We start from the raw sequence: 16,511 nt of genomic DNA on the forward strand, positions 1-16,511 counted from the left end.
GCTCTCACCTCCTTAGTATCAGACTGCACGGGTATGTAGTAAAATTGAAGGTGCCACTGTCTTTTCATTTTCTGGTTTTGCGCTTGCAATGCTCTACCAATAAGGAAAAGAAAATACATTGTAAACAAAAAGCACAATAACCAATATTCAAGAGGATAATAAAATGGAACCAAACAGCATGTTCTGAGCTCACCATTCAAAATTAAAGGCAAAGATTAAAAAGACGTTTGGTCACATAGTCTGCATATTGCAGTTCAATGATTGCTTGCTCGAGGCTTGCTTGTTTGCTGGTGAAGGTAATACCAACTACCTTCAACTTTGTTATATACAGTCGGTTTGCAGATTTGAACTTTGAAATCAAAAGCAAGTTTGCAATGTTGTGAACTCTAGCAAGGACTCTGCCGGATATCCAAAAGTGCTCTTCTGGATGTTACATGACCCATGAGAGAGAAATTCATCCCTCAGTCATGTACCTTCACATGCAAAAGTCCCTCATGATGCTGTGAAAGAACTCCAATTTAAAAAAATGTGACAGACTGATTCCCTCACCCCCCCCTTCCAAAGCCCATATACAGTGCTTTCAGAAAGTATTCACACCCATCGACTTTTGTGACATTTTGTTGTGTTGCAGCCTGAATGTAAAATAGATTAAATTTTTAAAAAAATTGTCACTGATCTACATAAAACACCCCATGACAAAGTGAAAACATGTTTTTAGAAATTTTTACAAATCAATTGAAAATGAAAAACTGTGGCCAATTCAATTAATTGGACATGATTTAGAAGGAAACACACCTTTCTATCTGAGGTCCCACAGTTGACAGCACATGTCATGAAGTCCAAGGACCTGTCCGTAGAACTTCGAGATAGAATTGTGAGGACAAATAGATCTGGGGAAGGATGTACAACAATTTCTAGAGTGATGAAAGTTCCCAAGAGCACAGTGAGCTCCATTATTAGGAAATGGAAAGATAATGAAACTACCCAGACTCTTCCTAAAGCTGGCCGTCCGACCAAACTGGGCAACTGGGCAAAAAGAACCTTGGTTAGGGAGGTGACCAAGAATCCAATGACCATTCTGACAGAACTACAGAGTTCCTTTGCCGAGACGGGAGAAATTGCCAGAAGGAGAACAATCTCTGCAGCACTTCACAAATGTAGGCTTTATGGGAGAGTGGCCAGACGGATGCCACTCCTGAGAAAAAGGCACATGACAGCATGCCTAGAGTTTGCAAAAAGGCACATGGAAGACTCTGAGAGCATGAGGCAAAAGATTTTGTGGTCTGATAAGATGAAAATTGAACTCTGGCCTGAATGCAAAGTGCTACATCTGGTGGAAACTGATGACAGCTCATCACTCATCCAACACCATTCCTCCCATGAAGCATGGTGGTGGCAGCATCATGCTATGGGATGCTTTTCAGCAGTAGGGACTGAGAGACTTGGAAGGATCGAGGGAATATTCCATCCATCCATTGGGACCATACCCTGTACAGAGTGTTGGTGCTGCCAAAGCAGTCTCCTGGGCTATTGGGCACAATCCTAGATGGGTCACCATTCCAACACAGGATACTCAAATGGCTCAATCATCCCAGCAAGTTGGTACTCATTTTGCCAACCTTGGAAGGAAGACAGGCTGAGTCAACCCCACCTGGTATTAATTCAATAGTCAAGCAGGATTTGAACTCAGGATCTTGGGATCCCAAGCCCACCACCCTAACTATTAAGCCAGCACCAGGCATTATAGGGAATAATGAATGGAGCCAAATACTGGCAAATCCTTGAGAACCTGCTTCAGAGTGCAAAACACCTTAGACTGCGGCAGAGATTTACGTTCCAACAGGACAATGATCCCAATAATACAGCCAAAGCAACACTGGAAAGGCTTTAGAACAAGAATGTGAAAGTCCTTGTGTGGCCCAGCAAAAGCCCAGACTTGAATCCCATTGAGAATCTGTGGAAAAAACTTGAACATTGATGTTCACTGATGCTCCCCATCCAACTTGATTGAGCTTGACCAAATCAGCAAGCAAGAAAATGGGGGGGGGGGGTGAAATCCACATCCAGATGTGCAAAGATGATACAGACATACCCAAGACGCCTCGAAGCCGTAATCGCTGCCAAACGTGCTTCTACAAAGTATTGACTCAGGGGGTTGAATACGTAAGTTAAATATTTCTGCATTTCATTTTCAATAAATTTGTAACATTTTCTAAAAACACATTTTCACTTTGTCATTATGGGGTATTTTGTGTGGATCGGTGACAAAAAAATTTAAATTTAATGAATTTTAAATTCAGGCTGTAACACAACAAAATGTGAAAAAAGTCCAGGGGTGTGAATACATTCTGAAGGCACTGTATAATATTTGTATATATATGTTGTGGTTCCTTAGAGAATTTACAAATATGCTGCAGCGAAACATTTGCATTGTGATCTTGGGAATCCAAAGGCATTTGTTTATTCATTCTGAACACAAGGAATGATGCAGATGACACTTTGAAATTAGCTCAGCACAATTCCCACATATTCTGCCTCCAAGGTTACAAGTTTGTGATGTACGAGGGTGAATCAAAAAGTACCTGCAATTATTTATTAAAAACTGTGTTGTGTTGACTTCTATTGACTTCTATCTAATGACTTCATTGCTTATTGTACTTACAGGTACAAGCACGAAGCGTCTGCATCATTGTGAAGCAGCTGTGGATACTCCATCAAGCTGTGGATGAAGGCCTCGTTGGGAGATAGGAGTTCAGGTGTGCCAAGGCAGGACCTTATATGATGGAGAATGCTCAGTTGATGACTGGCTTTGGAGGCCAAATTTGAAATGTGGTTTTCCCAAGAAAGATCATGGCTGAAAGTGAGACCCATGAATTGAATGACTGATCTTCCTCAAGAGGATCGAGTTAAATCAATTTATTAACAAATTGTTTATAAAGTAGATTGGGGGGGGGGCTGCCAGAAGGGCATTTCAGAGAGCGATAGTGAGTGTGATATTTGTCAGCATTGAAGGACATATTCCAAGTGTTTGACCATCTTGTGATTTTGTCAAGGTCTGAAGAGAGGGAAGAGGCTGCTACCTGCCTGCCTGAAGGATGAGGGATGTCATGACAGAGGGTGAAGTCATAAGCATATTGATAAAGAGGATTTTCCAGAGAGTCAGACAGATCATTGATGAAGGACTGGGCACAGAACACTGCTTCAAGGCACTCCAGTCTTGACAGGGAGAGGAGATGAAAGGATTCCATTGAGTGCCACACGTTGGCTACAGGAGTAGATAAAGTCAGGAAGCCATGTGTGGAGTTGGCCTTGGATGCCATAGGCAGAGAGTTTGGAGAGCAAGGCAAGATGCCAGATTGCATCAAAAGCACGAGATATGTCCAGAGAGACGGCCCTGGTCTCAAATCCGACATTGAGGGCCTCCATCGTTTTTTGGGTGAGTCGAAGAAGCATATCCAAGGTGGATTGACCTGGTCTGAAATAGGTGATCTGAGATGAGGTTGTTGGAGAAAAGGAAGCATTTCATATCAACTTCAATTATGGATTCCATGATCTTTCTGATTGGAAGCAAGCAGATAGGTCTGTTGTTGAGGGGATCAGTTTTTGCACCTTTTTACATAATGCAGTGATGTTGGCTGATTTTCAAGCAGTCTTTCACAAAGAGTAGGTGAGTTATTGCTAGCACCCTGAACGGATTACAAATTATTACCACCTTCAGTTGAACATCATGGATGGGCAGATGATTTATGAAAGACATAGGCCAAAAACATTCCTCAACTTACCCTCCCAGAAAGTGGGAATAATTAGGGCCATAAGAAAAGTAGTTGTAGATCGAGTGCGTGTGGATAAAAACAAACAAACAAGCAAAGACCACCCTTGGACGTAAAAATCATGTGATGCAATTAAAGATGGCCTGTAAGTTGATGCTGAAGGAGAAAACTTCTATTATGGTGTTGGTAGCCCTGGGTAATTGTGGTTTTGATTGGGTAAGAGCATTCATGCACAAAGTATAACCTGGGTGTAGTATACTCATTTGGGATTGAGAAATCCCAGTATGTTGTATTACACAATCACAGCACAGAATTTGACAAATATCTGATTAATTAATCTCATTCAAGGTTCGTTTATTTTTATTGAGGATCCAGAATAAAGCAAGTAGGTACCGGAATTTGCAGTAGGCGCCAGCAAGTCTACCCAGAGTTCTGTCCACCCCAAACAAAACAATGTGGAGCTGCTGAGGGCCAGGAAGAGGGTGCAGTCCATGCAGATGCATACAAGTTTGCTCGCAGCAGCATGAATGTGGAAGTGCCAGAGCATTGTCCCCATAACTTTCCGATTGACTTCTAAGCAAATTTCTCAAGTTGCAAACTGGCCGACGTCTCACTGCAGCCTTTCGATTAAGTCGGGGTGAGTGTCGATTTAACGCAGCCACGTGCTCCTGGTCGCCAACTACCAAAAGCTGTTTAGGAAGTATCTGGTCAGCATTTTCTGCTTCCGTTCCTGGAAGCTGTTCATGGAGCAAAGCAGCATCGTAAGGCGGCACTCGATATTGTGAACTTCCTGTATTTGGTGGACCATGATGGTGAGTCACAGGAAAAAGTGAAGTTCCCCTTGTGCAGGTTAAATCTGTTTCCTGTGCATCACTTTTGAGCAAGTGAGTGTTTAAGAAATCTGCAAGAAAAAAAACAACATTGGAATTCAAGCATTTCGTCATGATAAAAAAGTAAGTAAAACCTACCACAAACAGCAACAGAATGAACAATGTGCCACAAGTTTACCCAAATGATCTTCCTTCCAGATGCGAACCTCGAAATGTGGAATGAAGTCAGGAACATTCTCCAATTCTGCATTACTTGCCCTCTCTGTCAAAAGCATTCAACAAACTTTTACTTGTCTTCATCATTATCTATCTATCTTCTATATATTACTAAAACTCTCATCTTGTATATGTATATATATATATATATATATATATATATATATATATATATATATATATATATATATATATATATATATATAGTTACAGATCTGGAAACCATATGCATTCAAACATACAGATGTCCCAAGAGTCAGTTATTCTGTGAAGTACATGTGAGACAGGCCCCTTCCTTTTGTCTAGTGGGAGAATCAAAGGTGTGTGTTGCGATGTCCTTTTAGGTAGGTTATTACATATAACGACAATCCAACAAACCATCCAATGACCAACCAACAAACCATCCAACAAACAATCCAACTAACCCTCCAACGATCATCCAACAAACAAACCAACAACCAACCATGGCACCTTCCAGCGTTTGCAACCCTCACCTCGCTGGCCACAGCAAACGTGGCAAAAACGTCAAACATACATATATAATATACATATATATATATATATATATATATATATATATATATATATATTGTTGTGTGCCGGGGGTCGGTGGCGAGAACGATCACAAGGTGGGGGAGGTTACGTCGTCTCCCCCAGGCTCCCCGGAATTGTAGACCGTCACTCGGATAACTCCGCGAGCCAGTGGGTCGTTTAACTGACCGTGGAACGCCAATATCTCGACCGCGTGGCATAAGGTTATTTTGTCAAGATCCAATGTACCTAAGTAACTATGCGATCTCGGCTACCGGGGATCCACGCCCTCGGAACGCCTGGCCGAACGCCGGTTAGTTTAGTTAGACTGGCTTCATGGGGCAGGGACAAGTCCTCATGGGGCCAAGTGGAATGGTTAGTTAGTGGGAATGTTAGGTTAGATTTAGAGAATAGGAAAATGGATTTTCGGAGACATGGACAGATATTGAATGTGTAGTGGGGACGTAGCTTAGCTATGTAGAGTAAAAGGATGTGCTATGAGTTTAAGGGATGACGAGGGAGAACAAGGTAGTTAGGGGATGCAGTCAGCAGAATGGCAGTGTTCAGTGATGTGAGCGATGATATGTGCTGAAAAGTGAAAAATGTACTTGATGAGTGGGTGAGGGCCAGCAGGCCTATGTGAATGCAGTGAATGTGGTATGCATGGCGCGATGAGTGATTGGGGGGAGGAGTGATTCCCACCCAAGGGACCCTGGGGTCAGAGTAAAGTTAGTTAGTGGGTTAGCCAAATTGACAAAATAGAGGTCGTTTTGCTGTTGGTGCAAATGTAGGCTCGAACCCCGTTTGGAGGGGTGCAGGAGTCCTGTTGACGGGCTGGGAGCGAAGCTGCGAACGGTGAGTATCACTTAGTGGGCACCCCGGGCACCGGGCTAGTCGGCCGCGGTAGGCCAAGGGACCAAGAGGGGCCGGGATAGCATAGTGGGCATGGGTGGGCCTGCATGAAGCGGTGCCCGTAGCGCCAATGGCCACGTGGGCAGTGTCGTGGGCACGGGCACCCGGGGAAAGGGGCCCATGGTGCCAGCCTGCCACGTGAGCGTCGAGGGGGAGTAGCCAGGGAGGGCACTCCCCAGATTTCAGCGAGCTGGTAGGCTCGGAGACAGTCTCAGGGCCCGGGGGTGCCATGGTTGTTGAATCGGCAGAGGGTAGTTCCTGCCAAGTGAGCCACGCTGCCCAGCCATGTAACCGTGCAAGGGCACGAAGGAAAATTGGAGGGCAAGGCCCAAATTTGTGAGGACACCAACACAGGTGACGGGAATCTTGGTTCGTAGAACCAATAGATTAAGTGAGAGGAGTTTGTTGAAAGCCCCAGGATAGTTTAAGGTTAATAAATGTTGGGGTAGATAGGGAAGTATACCCCTTCGCACCATCCATCCCCTCCCTCTCGGTGGGCCGCTGGACTCACCGTGGTGAAAGATCGCTGAAATCTGAGGAGGCCATTCTGAGGCTTTGTTGGGCCTCAGGACAGGACGGAAGCTCTCCCTTAAATCCCCTCCAGGAAGGGAACGTAGGGGTTGGGAGTAGGCTAGGATGACTATAGGTTAGCCGGACAGAGATGATAAAGGGGGTTAGGGAGACGATTTAAAAAGGAATTAAAGAAGAAAAAAATAATAATAAAAAAAATAAGATGGGGCTAAATTGGTTGGATTTTTGCAAACTAAGGGAGTGGGTATGGACAGAGACATGCAAAGGCGATAGGTTGGGGGGAGACAGTAGGGTAGGTCTGAGCCCGCCCCCAGAGCAGCCGGCACCACCGCACTCCCTCCACAACGAGACCAGAGGCCAGCCAGCTTTGCCTGCTGGCCTGTTGTGCTACAGCGGCCTGTTCCGGCCTTGCCTTGCCATGCCTTGTCTGCCTGCCTCTGCCTTGATCCCATGCCTGCTACCCTGTTTGCATTGCCCCATTCCACCATCACCATGTGTGCCAGGATCACCTACAGTGTGTTTTCAAGGACTGCCCTGCAGGCAGCCACATCAATGGGACTGCGTTGTGCAGCCCGTGCATTTTGCATTTTGTGTTTGCATCCAGACCATCATCCATCCATTTCCTGCACCAATGACATTGCCGTGACTTTTGTTGTGACTTTTGCCCTTTTTCCCCACAGAGTCCATCGGTCCTGGGCCATGGTTTAGTGTAAAATTATAAGGATAAGTAAAATTGTAAACGAGTTTTGCTCCCCCTGCGCCGGCTCCCTGTTTGTAGTAGCGCCGGCAATTTTAGTTAAGTCGTCTGTACGAGTGAGTTTCTTCAGTTAGTTACACAGCCCATAGGTTATTTACTTTTGGGACACGGATACACCAAATGTCGCACTCAGGGATTCAAAGGTAAATCGTACGAGGGGAGAACTTACACATGAAGGCACACGAAAATTTGACGACTCGGGACGAGTCTGAAAAAGGGGAGGGGTAGTGTTACGGTTGTGGAAATTCACAGAACACCAGTCAGGTTTCCCAGAGGTCAGTTATTTCGGTAAGTGTGTGTTCCAGGTTAGAATTCCCCACCGATGTATAACGGGCATCGTTCATGTGCCGGGCTGTGAATCTTTGAGTTAGCCGTTATTCTTTTCTATCTTTATTTTAAAACAAACACATCGTCACAACAACGACAACCCACGGCCGCGTTTGACGGTAATTTCCAACACGGCCGTGTTTGATGGTGATTTCCAACACGGCCGCGTTTGACGGTGATTTCCAACACGGCCGCGTTTCACGGTGATTTCCAACACGGCCGCGTTTCACGGTGATTTCCAACACGGCCACGTTTGACAGCAAGAACGGATCAAAAAGGCCTTACCCTCTGAAGAAGCTGGCCAATCTGAAGTGAAAGGGGCGGATCCAGCCTGGATGAAGGTAAAAATGTGAAAAAGGGGAGGGCGCTGATTTTGGGTGAAAAAGCCCACGGCGGCCCCTCCCCTTGGGGCGATAAAAAGCCGCGTTCACTGGCCGAAAAGGCAGTTGGTTGGTGGTGGAGTTGGTGTGGGGAGTTCGGAGTCAGTGGGAGTTGGGAGTGGAGAGACGCCCCGTTGAGAGCTGGAGAGTTCGGAGGTGGGAGTTGAGTTCGGAGTTCGGAGTGTTGGAGTGCGGGCAGTTGGTTCGCCGGCGCAACCAGGAAGCCGGGGTGGAGACCCGTTCACTCCTCCAGCGCGTCCTCGGCTAAGCCAGGCCACAGTGAAGGCCGGACGACCAAGGGAGCCAGTCGGAGCTCGGGGGTCCGGGCAAAGACACCGAGGGTCGCCGAACAAGAGCCCATCGAGCTGCCAGGGGTGGCCAGGTAACCTGCCCCGGCCTCTCGGAGCACCTTCGGTCATCCCGGTTCTGAGAAATAATAAAGGCTTACGAGCCTGTTCTTTCTTTCTTGGGTTTTGCATGAAAGTCTGTGGCGCCTTGTCCTTAAGTAGTGAATTGTGTAAGTGCATGTACATAATAAATAGACATCGGCTGTAGGCTTTTTGCTCGTGTCCTGTCCCCATCCCCCCATTGACTGCTTACTGCCGAGTGGAAATAAATGTCTCCATTGTTGAATGTCACTTGCTTGTTGCGTCCCTTCCTCACATTGACTGCCATGGAACGCTCGGGATATTAGCTGGCTTTTAAAGCCAATAAAATAATCTGGTCCGACTGGACTTGGCGATATATAACCGCTCGGCATTCGCATACGGAACGAGCCGCTTAAGCAGCTCGTTTTCGTGCAGGTCCCGTCGAGGTATAAACTCCCGGTATCTCTGTCTGCGTGAATAACTAGGTACATAGACAATTCGGCGAATGACCCTGTAGCACGTGGACAGAGGGATTGGCTGGTTTATGGTGTGTTAAAAACACCCGTAGCTGGGTTTCGGCGTTGATATGGAAGCTACGACTAGATTGCGCGTTCGGTGGGCGCGCGCGCCCGCAATTTGACTAAGGCGGTCGTCTGCACGCCGAACGGGCAGAAATCGATAACAATTTACATGTATGTATGTTCCCGAAATACAGCCAAAACGGTACACGATAGCGCAATTTTTTTAGGGCCACCATACTCACCATTTGCCTGCGGTGTGCCGTATCAAGTTTTGTTCAAATCGGGCAACGAAAAAAGTTATTAAAAAATCAATTCCCGATTCAGTCAAGTTTTGGTATGATGATCCATAAAGCGCAAGGACAAACCATGGAGAATGTGTTGATGTACCTCGAGAAACCGGTTGGCCGAACGATGACTCCTGAGGTAAATGCTCAAATTTTCTTCAAGTTAAAGTTTGGCCACTAATAATATAAAAACTTTGTGTTGTTTAATTTTTCTTCATCAACCGCTGTCACAACGGGAACCCAAAGGGTTCAAGGATCATCTTGTTAACTCGAAAGGGAAGAATGTCACCATGAATATGACCAATATGACCATAATTACAATTATCTTGCCCATTATTAACAAGCAATAAATGAGTTTATTTTTACTGGCAGATTGATTTTGAACAAAAACTAAAAACATTCCTGCCATAAAATTGAACGAAAACCTCAATAAAAATCTACCTTGTTCAAAAGTGCTCAATACTTCGGCAGCAATTTCGTGGTACTGCTGCTTGAGTTTTACCAAAGACTTCCCGCGGTGTGGCGTGGCTGCGGCCTGTTCCATGGCATCTATGCACCTTTCATAAATACTCTTCAGTTGTTCTTTTGACAAATCCTGTGGAAAGAGATCATTTTTAATCTCGGCTTTAATAAATCCCTGTAACCTGTTTTGCGAGTTAATGTCATCCACAACATAAAACAAGAAATGTGATCAGTGAGCATTTGAACAAATACCCAACCATACTTTAGCGGTCTATTAGGCGAAACAACTTGATGTTGAAAGTTGTTGTTATTATTATTATTATTATTATTATTATTATTATTATTATTATTATTATTATGGTACCAAGCCTTTCAGGCTGGGTAACTTCTTGTTTTTCTTCTGTTTCTTACTTTTCCTATTTTTCTTTTTATTCCGCCGACAATTTTCGTGTTTATTCCTTTTTGAATTCATTTTCTCGGCAACCATCAATCCAATTTACACAAAATTTTCACCAGTCTTTATTCGTTGAATTTTTAAGTGATAATTATGACGTCATAGGTCACGTGGTATGGGTACCATCTTTGAAAAACTGAAAACTTTTCGATGTCTTCTCTGCAACCGCTTGCTGGAAAAACATTGAAACATGGCTCATTATCAAGATCTCCACAAGGGGTATAAGTGGTATTAACCGTGACGTCATCGGTGAAGTGGTATCCCAGTGAAAATGACACGTAGAACACTGCATCCAAAAAATTTGAAATTTCTTTAGCATCAACTTCGCAACAACTCACCAAAGAAAGAAAAAATTATGATGTCATGGGTCACGTGGTGGGGCAGTCATATTGTTAAAAATAATTATTGTTCTTTTTTAAATATTCTTCTCCGAAACGGCTGAACAGATTGAGGCAAAACAGTACACACGTTTCCCAAGATGTGTGTACAATTTTGTTCATGACTAGTTGATAGGTCACATGGTTTGGTAGCCACATTGCATTTACCCTAAAACCTTCAAAAATAATCTTCTGCAGAACGGCTGGACAGATCAAGGTGAAACTTAACACACACCTTCTTCAAGAGTTGGGGATGCAAGTTCATTCATGAATAATTGAAAGGTCACATGGTTTGGCAGCCTTATTGGAATGAAGAAAAATATTAATGAAAAATACCAAGTGATGAAGCCCAGTCTCTGGGCTCGCTTAGCCTCGCTTCGCAAACAGGTAGGTGGCCTTCTATCTGAGACTGCCTGCTTTCTGGTCTTTCACCTTCTGCCCTTTCCTTGATGGCCTCCTCCTGCCTCCCCTGCCCCAGATTTCTGCAGTCTACACATGGTCTGCTAATAACCCACCTCTGGCAAAACTCCTAAAATCCAGACAGGCTGCTCACCTCCACTCATATTCTCCTTTTATCTCACCTGTGGAACCAACTTCCTCAGTCTCTTTAATCTCATTCTTCTCTCCAGGTCTTCAAGACAGCTGTTCACCACCACCTCAGATGACAATCCTCCTACCCCATCAAAACTCGTTTATATTTTCTATGCATTTCCTTCCTTTCGAGGTTATTAGGATGCACCCACTCCTCCCCCCCACACCCTCCCTGGCCCATTCCCTCACTCGTTTTTTTGTTCCATTTCCATTTCATCGATACTTTTCCATTACAACTTGTTCGCTCTGTGTCTTCCCCCCACCCTCCCTTTCATCTCATTATTAACCATGCCAATTCTGCATATGTGTCCCTCCACCTTTATGTTGGTGTTTTCTCCTTTCCACCATGATCTCCTTGTTCTGTTATAGTACAGTCAAAATGTCGGATGACCTCTCACAAATTGCAACAAAAGCAAACTCAACAGATTTTGATTCCTGGATGTGTCCTCAGTGACAGAAAAAAAAAGTCCTCAGGGATCCTCCGGGGGGGAAAGACCTGAAATCATGGAAATCCAATATGGCCGCCACCCGGCTTCAGGGAAAATGAGAAAATTGTAAAGATTGATATTTTAATATGTAAATATATGTTTTTCTGCATTCTAATTGTTTCTAGTTATGGTCAGTATATTGATATACAAGAATAATTATAAACAAGTGAAATGTATTGAGGGTAAAATAAAAAATTATAGCTTTTTTGTCCAAAAATGTCAATTTTTGTCCCGAAAAAAAAATATATATATATATTTACCTGATACTGATTTTGGCTCCTGGACAAAAAAAAAATAAGAAACATTGAAGACACAAGATGAAATCAAGTCTATGGCAATACAATAGAATTATGTAAATCATTGAAACATGACAAAATTCACAATTCCACTCAGGGCAATCACATCTGCCTGACGAAGGTTTCAAAATGAAAATGAAAATTCGCATTAAACTCAGAAACTACAACCATTATAAACTTACGATACATGTTGAGAAAAATCAAGCATATTAAAGTTAGAACTCGACAATGTCGTCATCATCCTCATCATTGTCACATGGAGTGTTTGTGCAGCCAGAGCCCCTGCAGTTTCCACAAGCTGGAGTGCACTCAATGTTGTGCTTCTTGCATGTGCATCTCATGGTGCTACATTCAGCCTGGCAGTTGCACCTAATGACACGTAACATCTTTTTAGGAGCTGGAGATATTGATGTCTGAAGTGGCACAAAACCCTCATCACACTTCTGCCAACCCCAGTCTGTGGAAGAAGTATGCAAGTCTGATGTCTTGAAACAAATCAAAGACCACCTTCAGAAGCATGCCGAGTCTGCAAAGATATATTCTAGAACGTCAGCGCTCTGGGTTCAGTATATGGACATGCTAGACATTCTACGCAAATACATCCAGGTAGAGTGCACTGGGAACTGGGCACTACATCTCCAGGCCATCCAGGAAATGCTGCCTTACCTGGCAGCCTCGGGCCACAACCTGTATGCCAAATCTGGGAGGGTGTATCTGCAGCAGATGTCCAACCTCAAAAGTCAACATCCCAATGTCCAACAACATTTTGATGAGGGGTTCCATGTGGTTCGACGAAGTGATCGCCTGTGGGCAGGTCTTTCATCTGACCTGATCATCGAACAAGTTCTGATGAGAAGTTTGAAGACCAGCGGGGGGCTCACACGAGGGCGAGGAATGAAAGAGCAACAACAGCTGGTATGGCGACTATCAATGCCTGCCTGTGCAGAAATAAACCAGGCAATGCAGGAGCTCATAGGTATGAACGACAACACTGGAGAGCAGAATAAGGACATGACCAAGGCAAGACAATCTCATGACTGGAAGGACACACTATCAGCTCTTCAGTATTTACAGGAACGGAATCTGTTCAGTCGTGATCCACGTCTGAGGAACATTGCCACTGGAGTTCATGCACACCCCACTGTCAATGTCGATACAGCACATGCTGTAGGAGCCAAAATATTGAAATCTATGGATGGGAAAACACCTGCCGAGTACACATTTAAAAGGAAAGACCAAGTTGTCACCCTCGGCATGAAGTCATCTGTCAAGATTGATGGAGAGCAAGTCCAAGTTGACCCACAACTCCTCTTCCAGAGACTGATCACTGTTGCACAGACAGCAGAAGAACTGGAGTCGGCCTTCAAATATCAACTGTGCAGCTATCCACCAGCCCTCTTTGATTCCTCTCTTCAGCTCCGAAAAGCACACAAGCCAGTCTTTGCTGATGCCATCTGGGATCTTCTTGGATCCAATGTCCCAGCTGATATCCCCAATGATGGGCAACAGTATGTTTTGGATGGCAGGGCACTTGTTCAACGCATTCCATGGTCTCGTGGATCTACATGCAGAGACATATGCCTCCAGTACACTGATTATGTAACGAAGAAGTACGGAGATGCCATAGTCATGTTTGATGGTTATGAGAGTACCAACACGAAGGACATGACACACCAGAGAGGGTCGAAAGGGAATGCTGGCACTACTGTGACATTTACAGCTGACATGCATCTCACAATGAAGACGGAACAATTTCTTGCCAATAGGCAGAATAAACAGCGATTCATTTTTATGTTAAGTGAAGAGCTTCAGAAGAAGAACTGTGAGACACACCATGCCTCAGGGGATGCTGATCTCCTGATTGTACTGAAGGCCATGCAGTCTGCTACTGTCACCTACACTGTGTTAGTTGGTGATGACACAGACCTCCTCGTCCTATGCTACCATGCAAGCTTGGAATCCCATGACCTCTTCTTTTCTCCCGAGCCAAAGAAGAACACGAAGAAGACTCGCATCTGGAACATCAAGGCTACAAAGAAAATGATTGGTACAGATATATGCAAGCACATACTGTTTCTACATGCAGCTCTTGGGTGCGACACGACATCTCGTCTTCATGGGATTGGAAAGGGAGCTTCCCTCAAAAAGTTCAAAGCAAACAACACATTCCGTGAGCAAGCCAAGGTTTTTGATACATATCCAGCTTCCGTATGTGATGTGGCAGATGCAGGAGAAAAAAACATTGGTGATAATCTACAACGGAAAGTCAACTGACACCCTGGACACCCTCCGGTATCAGCGGTACTGGGACAAGTTGGCTTGGAGCTCCTCTCACGTGCAACCACAGACGTTACCAACATCAGAAGCAGCAAAGTATCACAGCCTGCACGTGTATCTGCAAGTCCAAGAATGGAAGGGATGTGCAGATGAACTTCTTCCGACAGAATGGGGTTGGCAGAAGTGTGACGAGGGTTTTGTGCCACTTCAGCCATCAATATCTCCAGCTCCTGAAAAGATGTTATGTGTCATTAGGTGCAACTGCCAGGCTGAATGTAGCACCATGAGATGCACATGCAAGAAGCACAACATTGATTGCACTCCAGCTTGTGGAAACTGCAGGGGCTCTGGCTGCACAAACACTCCATGTGACAATGATGAGGATGATGACGACATTGTCGAGTTCTAACTTTAATCGGCTTGATTTTTCTCAACATGTATAGTAAGTTTATAATGGATGTAGTTTCTGAGTTTAATGCAAATTTTCATTTTCATTTTGAAACCTTCGTCAGGCAGATGTTATTGCCCCGAGTGGAATTGTGAATTTTGTCATGGTTCAATGATTAACATAATTATATTGTATTGCCATAGACTTGATTTCATCTTGTGTATTCAACGTTTCTTTGTTTGTTTTTTTTGTCCAGGAGCCAAAATCAGTATCAGGTAAAAAAAATATTTTCGGGACAAAAATTGACATTTTTGGACAAAAAAGCTATAATTTTTTTATTTTACCCTTAATACATTTCACTTTTTTAATAATTATTCTTGTATATCAATATACTGACCATAACTAGGAACAATTAGAATGCAGAAAAACATATATTTACATTTTAAAATATCAATCTTTACAATTTTCTCATTTTCCCCGAAGCCGGGTGGTGGCCATATTGGATTTCCAAGATTTCAGGACTTTCCCCCCCGGAGGATCCCTTAGGACTTTATTTTTCTGTCACTGAGGACATATTCAGGAATCAAAATCTGTTGAGTTTGCTTTTGTTGCAATTTGTCAGAAGTTGACCAAATATTTCTGCTAAAATGCCTGTACTATTATGTTATGGTCCATTCTGTGTTCTTGCTCTTCCATGATCCTCGACTTTGTAGACAAAAAACAAGTCTATAATCTTATATGCTAGCATAGTGTTGATTTTCAAGATCCCAGGGTTACATTAGAAACTGGAACGGCACTCTGTAGAGCACATACCTCCCCCGCCAGGCTGAACACTTTATGTTTTGTATCCCACTGATAGGCCGGATCTGCATCCAGACCTGAACCAAAACCTAATCGGCTTGTTCTTGTCACTGACCCAACTCATCCACCAAGTTTTGTCATAATCCGTCCAATTCTTTTTTGAAATATCATGCTGGAGATCATTTTGGCTCCATCACTCAATGGCGAAGAATAACTTTAAAAATTCTTGTATACAGATCCAAATCTGGATCTTCACCAAAATTTAATTAATCTAAACCTCCATCCAAAACCACAATCTTTTCTACCCCCGCTAATCAACCCCAAACCCACCTCTTTCAAATTCCCTGCTTTCCTTCCTGAAAGTCCCTGTCGTGTCCATCTTGTTTACCCATGTACCCCACCCCATATCTCTCCCTTCCACAGATCTCCTCATGTCTCTGTTCCCCACTGTTGTTTCCTTCCCTCTGCCACCCCTCGTCTCCTGCTCCCCTTTTTGTATGTTCCGTGTGTTAGCTCTCACACGAGCCTCGACAGTGTATACAAAAAATAAAAAATAAAAAAATTAAAATAATAATAATACTAATAAAAAATTCTAAACTTGTCACAAACACACAACCTGTCTACCAAATCTCATCCAAATCTGTCCTCAAGCTTTTTGTGATATCCTGTCTACAGATAAACAAACAAATAAACAGACAAACAGAAAGAAGTGAAAACATAACCTCCATCCACCTTCGGTGGTGGTGGTAATGTCATCCTTGTCACACACCCAACCTGTCGACCAAGTTTCGTCCAAATCCTCCACAACTTTTTGAGATATCCTGTTTGCAGATAAACAGACAGATGGACAGACAAACAGAGAGGGGTGAAAACATAACCTTCATTCACCTTCGGTGGTGGAGGTAATGAATAGGCCATTGTGCAGAGCTTTGGCCAAGTTTTAAATTCTC

The 16,511-nt window shown here is 43.9% G+C and overlaps 1 protein-coding gene across 9 annotated transcripts in view; it reads right to left on the reverse strand.

Moving 5' to 3' along the window:
* The window catches only part of LOC147021761 (phosphoinositide 3-kinase regulatory subunit 5-like), a 116,051-nt gene that overhangs the window by 44,679 nt on the left and 54,861 nt on the right, over positions 1-16,511 (reverse strand). For all 9 annotated transcript variants that reach the window (XM_085892056.1, XM_085892059.1, XM_085892057.1 and 6 more), the window contains 4 exons: positions 9,869-10,022; positions 4,779-4,862; positions 4,164-4,671; positions 9-93 (listed from right to left, as the gene is read on the reverse strand). In XM_085892056.1, coding sequence (XP_085748182.1) covers positions 9-93; positions 4,164-4,671; positions 4,779-4,862; positions 9,869-10,022 — 831 coding nt within the window. The remainder of the gene's footprint in view (positions 1-8; positions 94-4,163; positions 4,672-4,778; positions 4,863-9,868; positions 10,023-16,511) is intronic.

Source organism: Eptatretus burgeri, chromosome 8 (assembly GCF_056783735.1).
Source record: "Eptatretus burgeri isolate ZD-2024b chromosome 8, Ebu_testis_v1, whole genome shotgun sequence".
Classification (NCBI taxonomy): domain Eukaryota; kingdom Metazoa; phylum Chordata; class Myxini; order Myxiniformes; family Myxinidae; genus Eptatretus; species Eptatretus burgeri.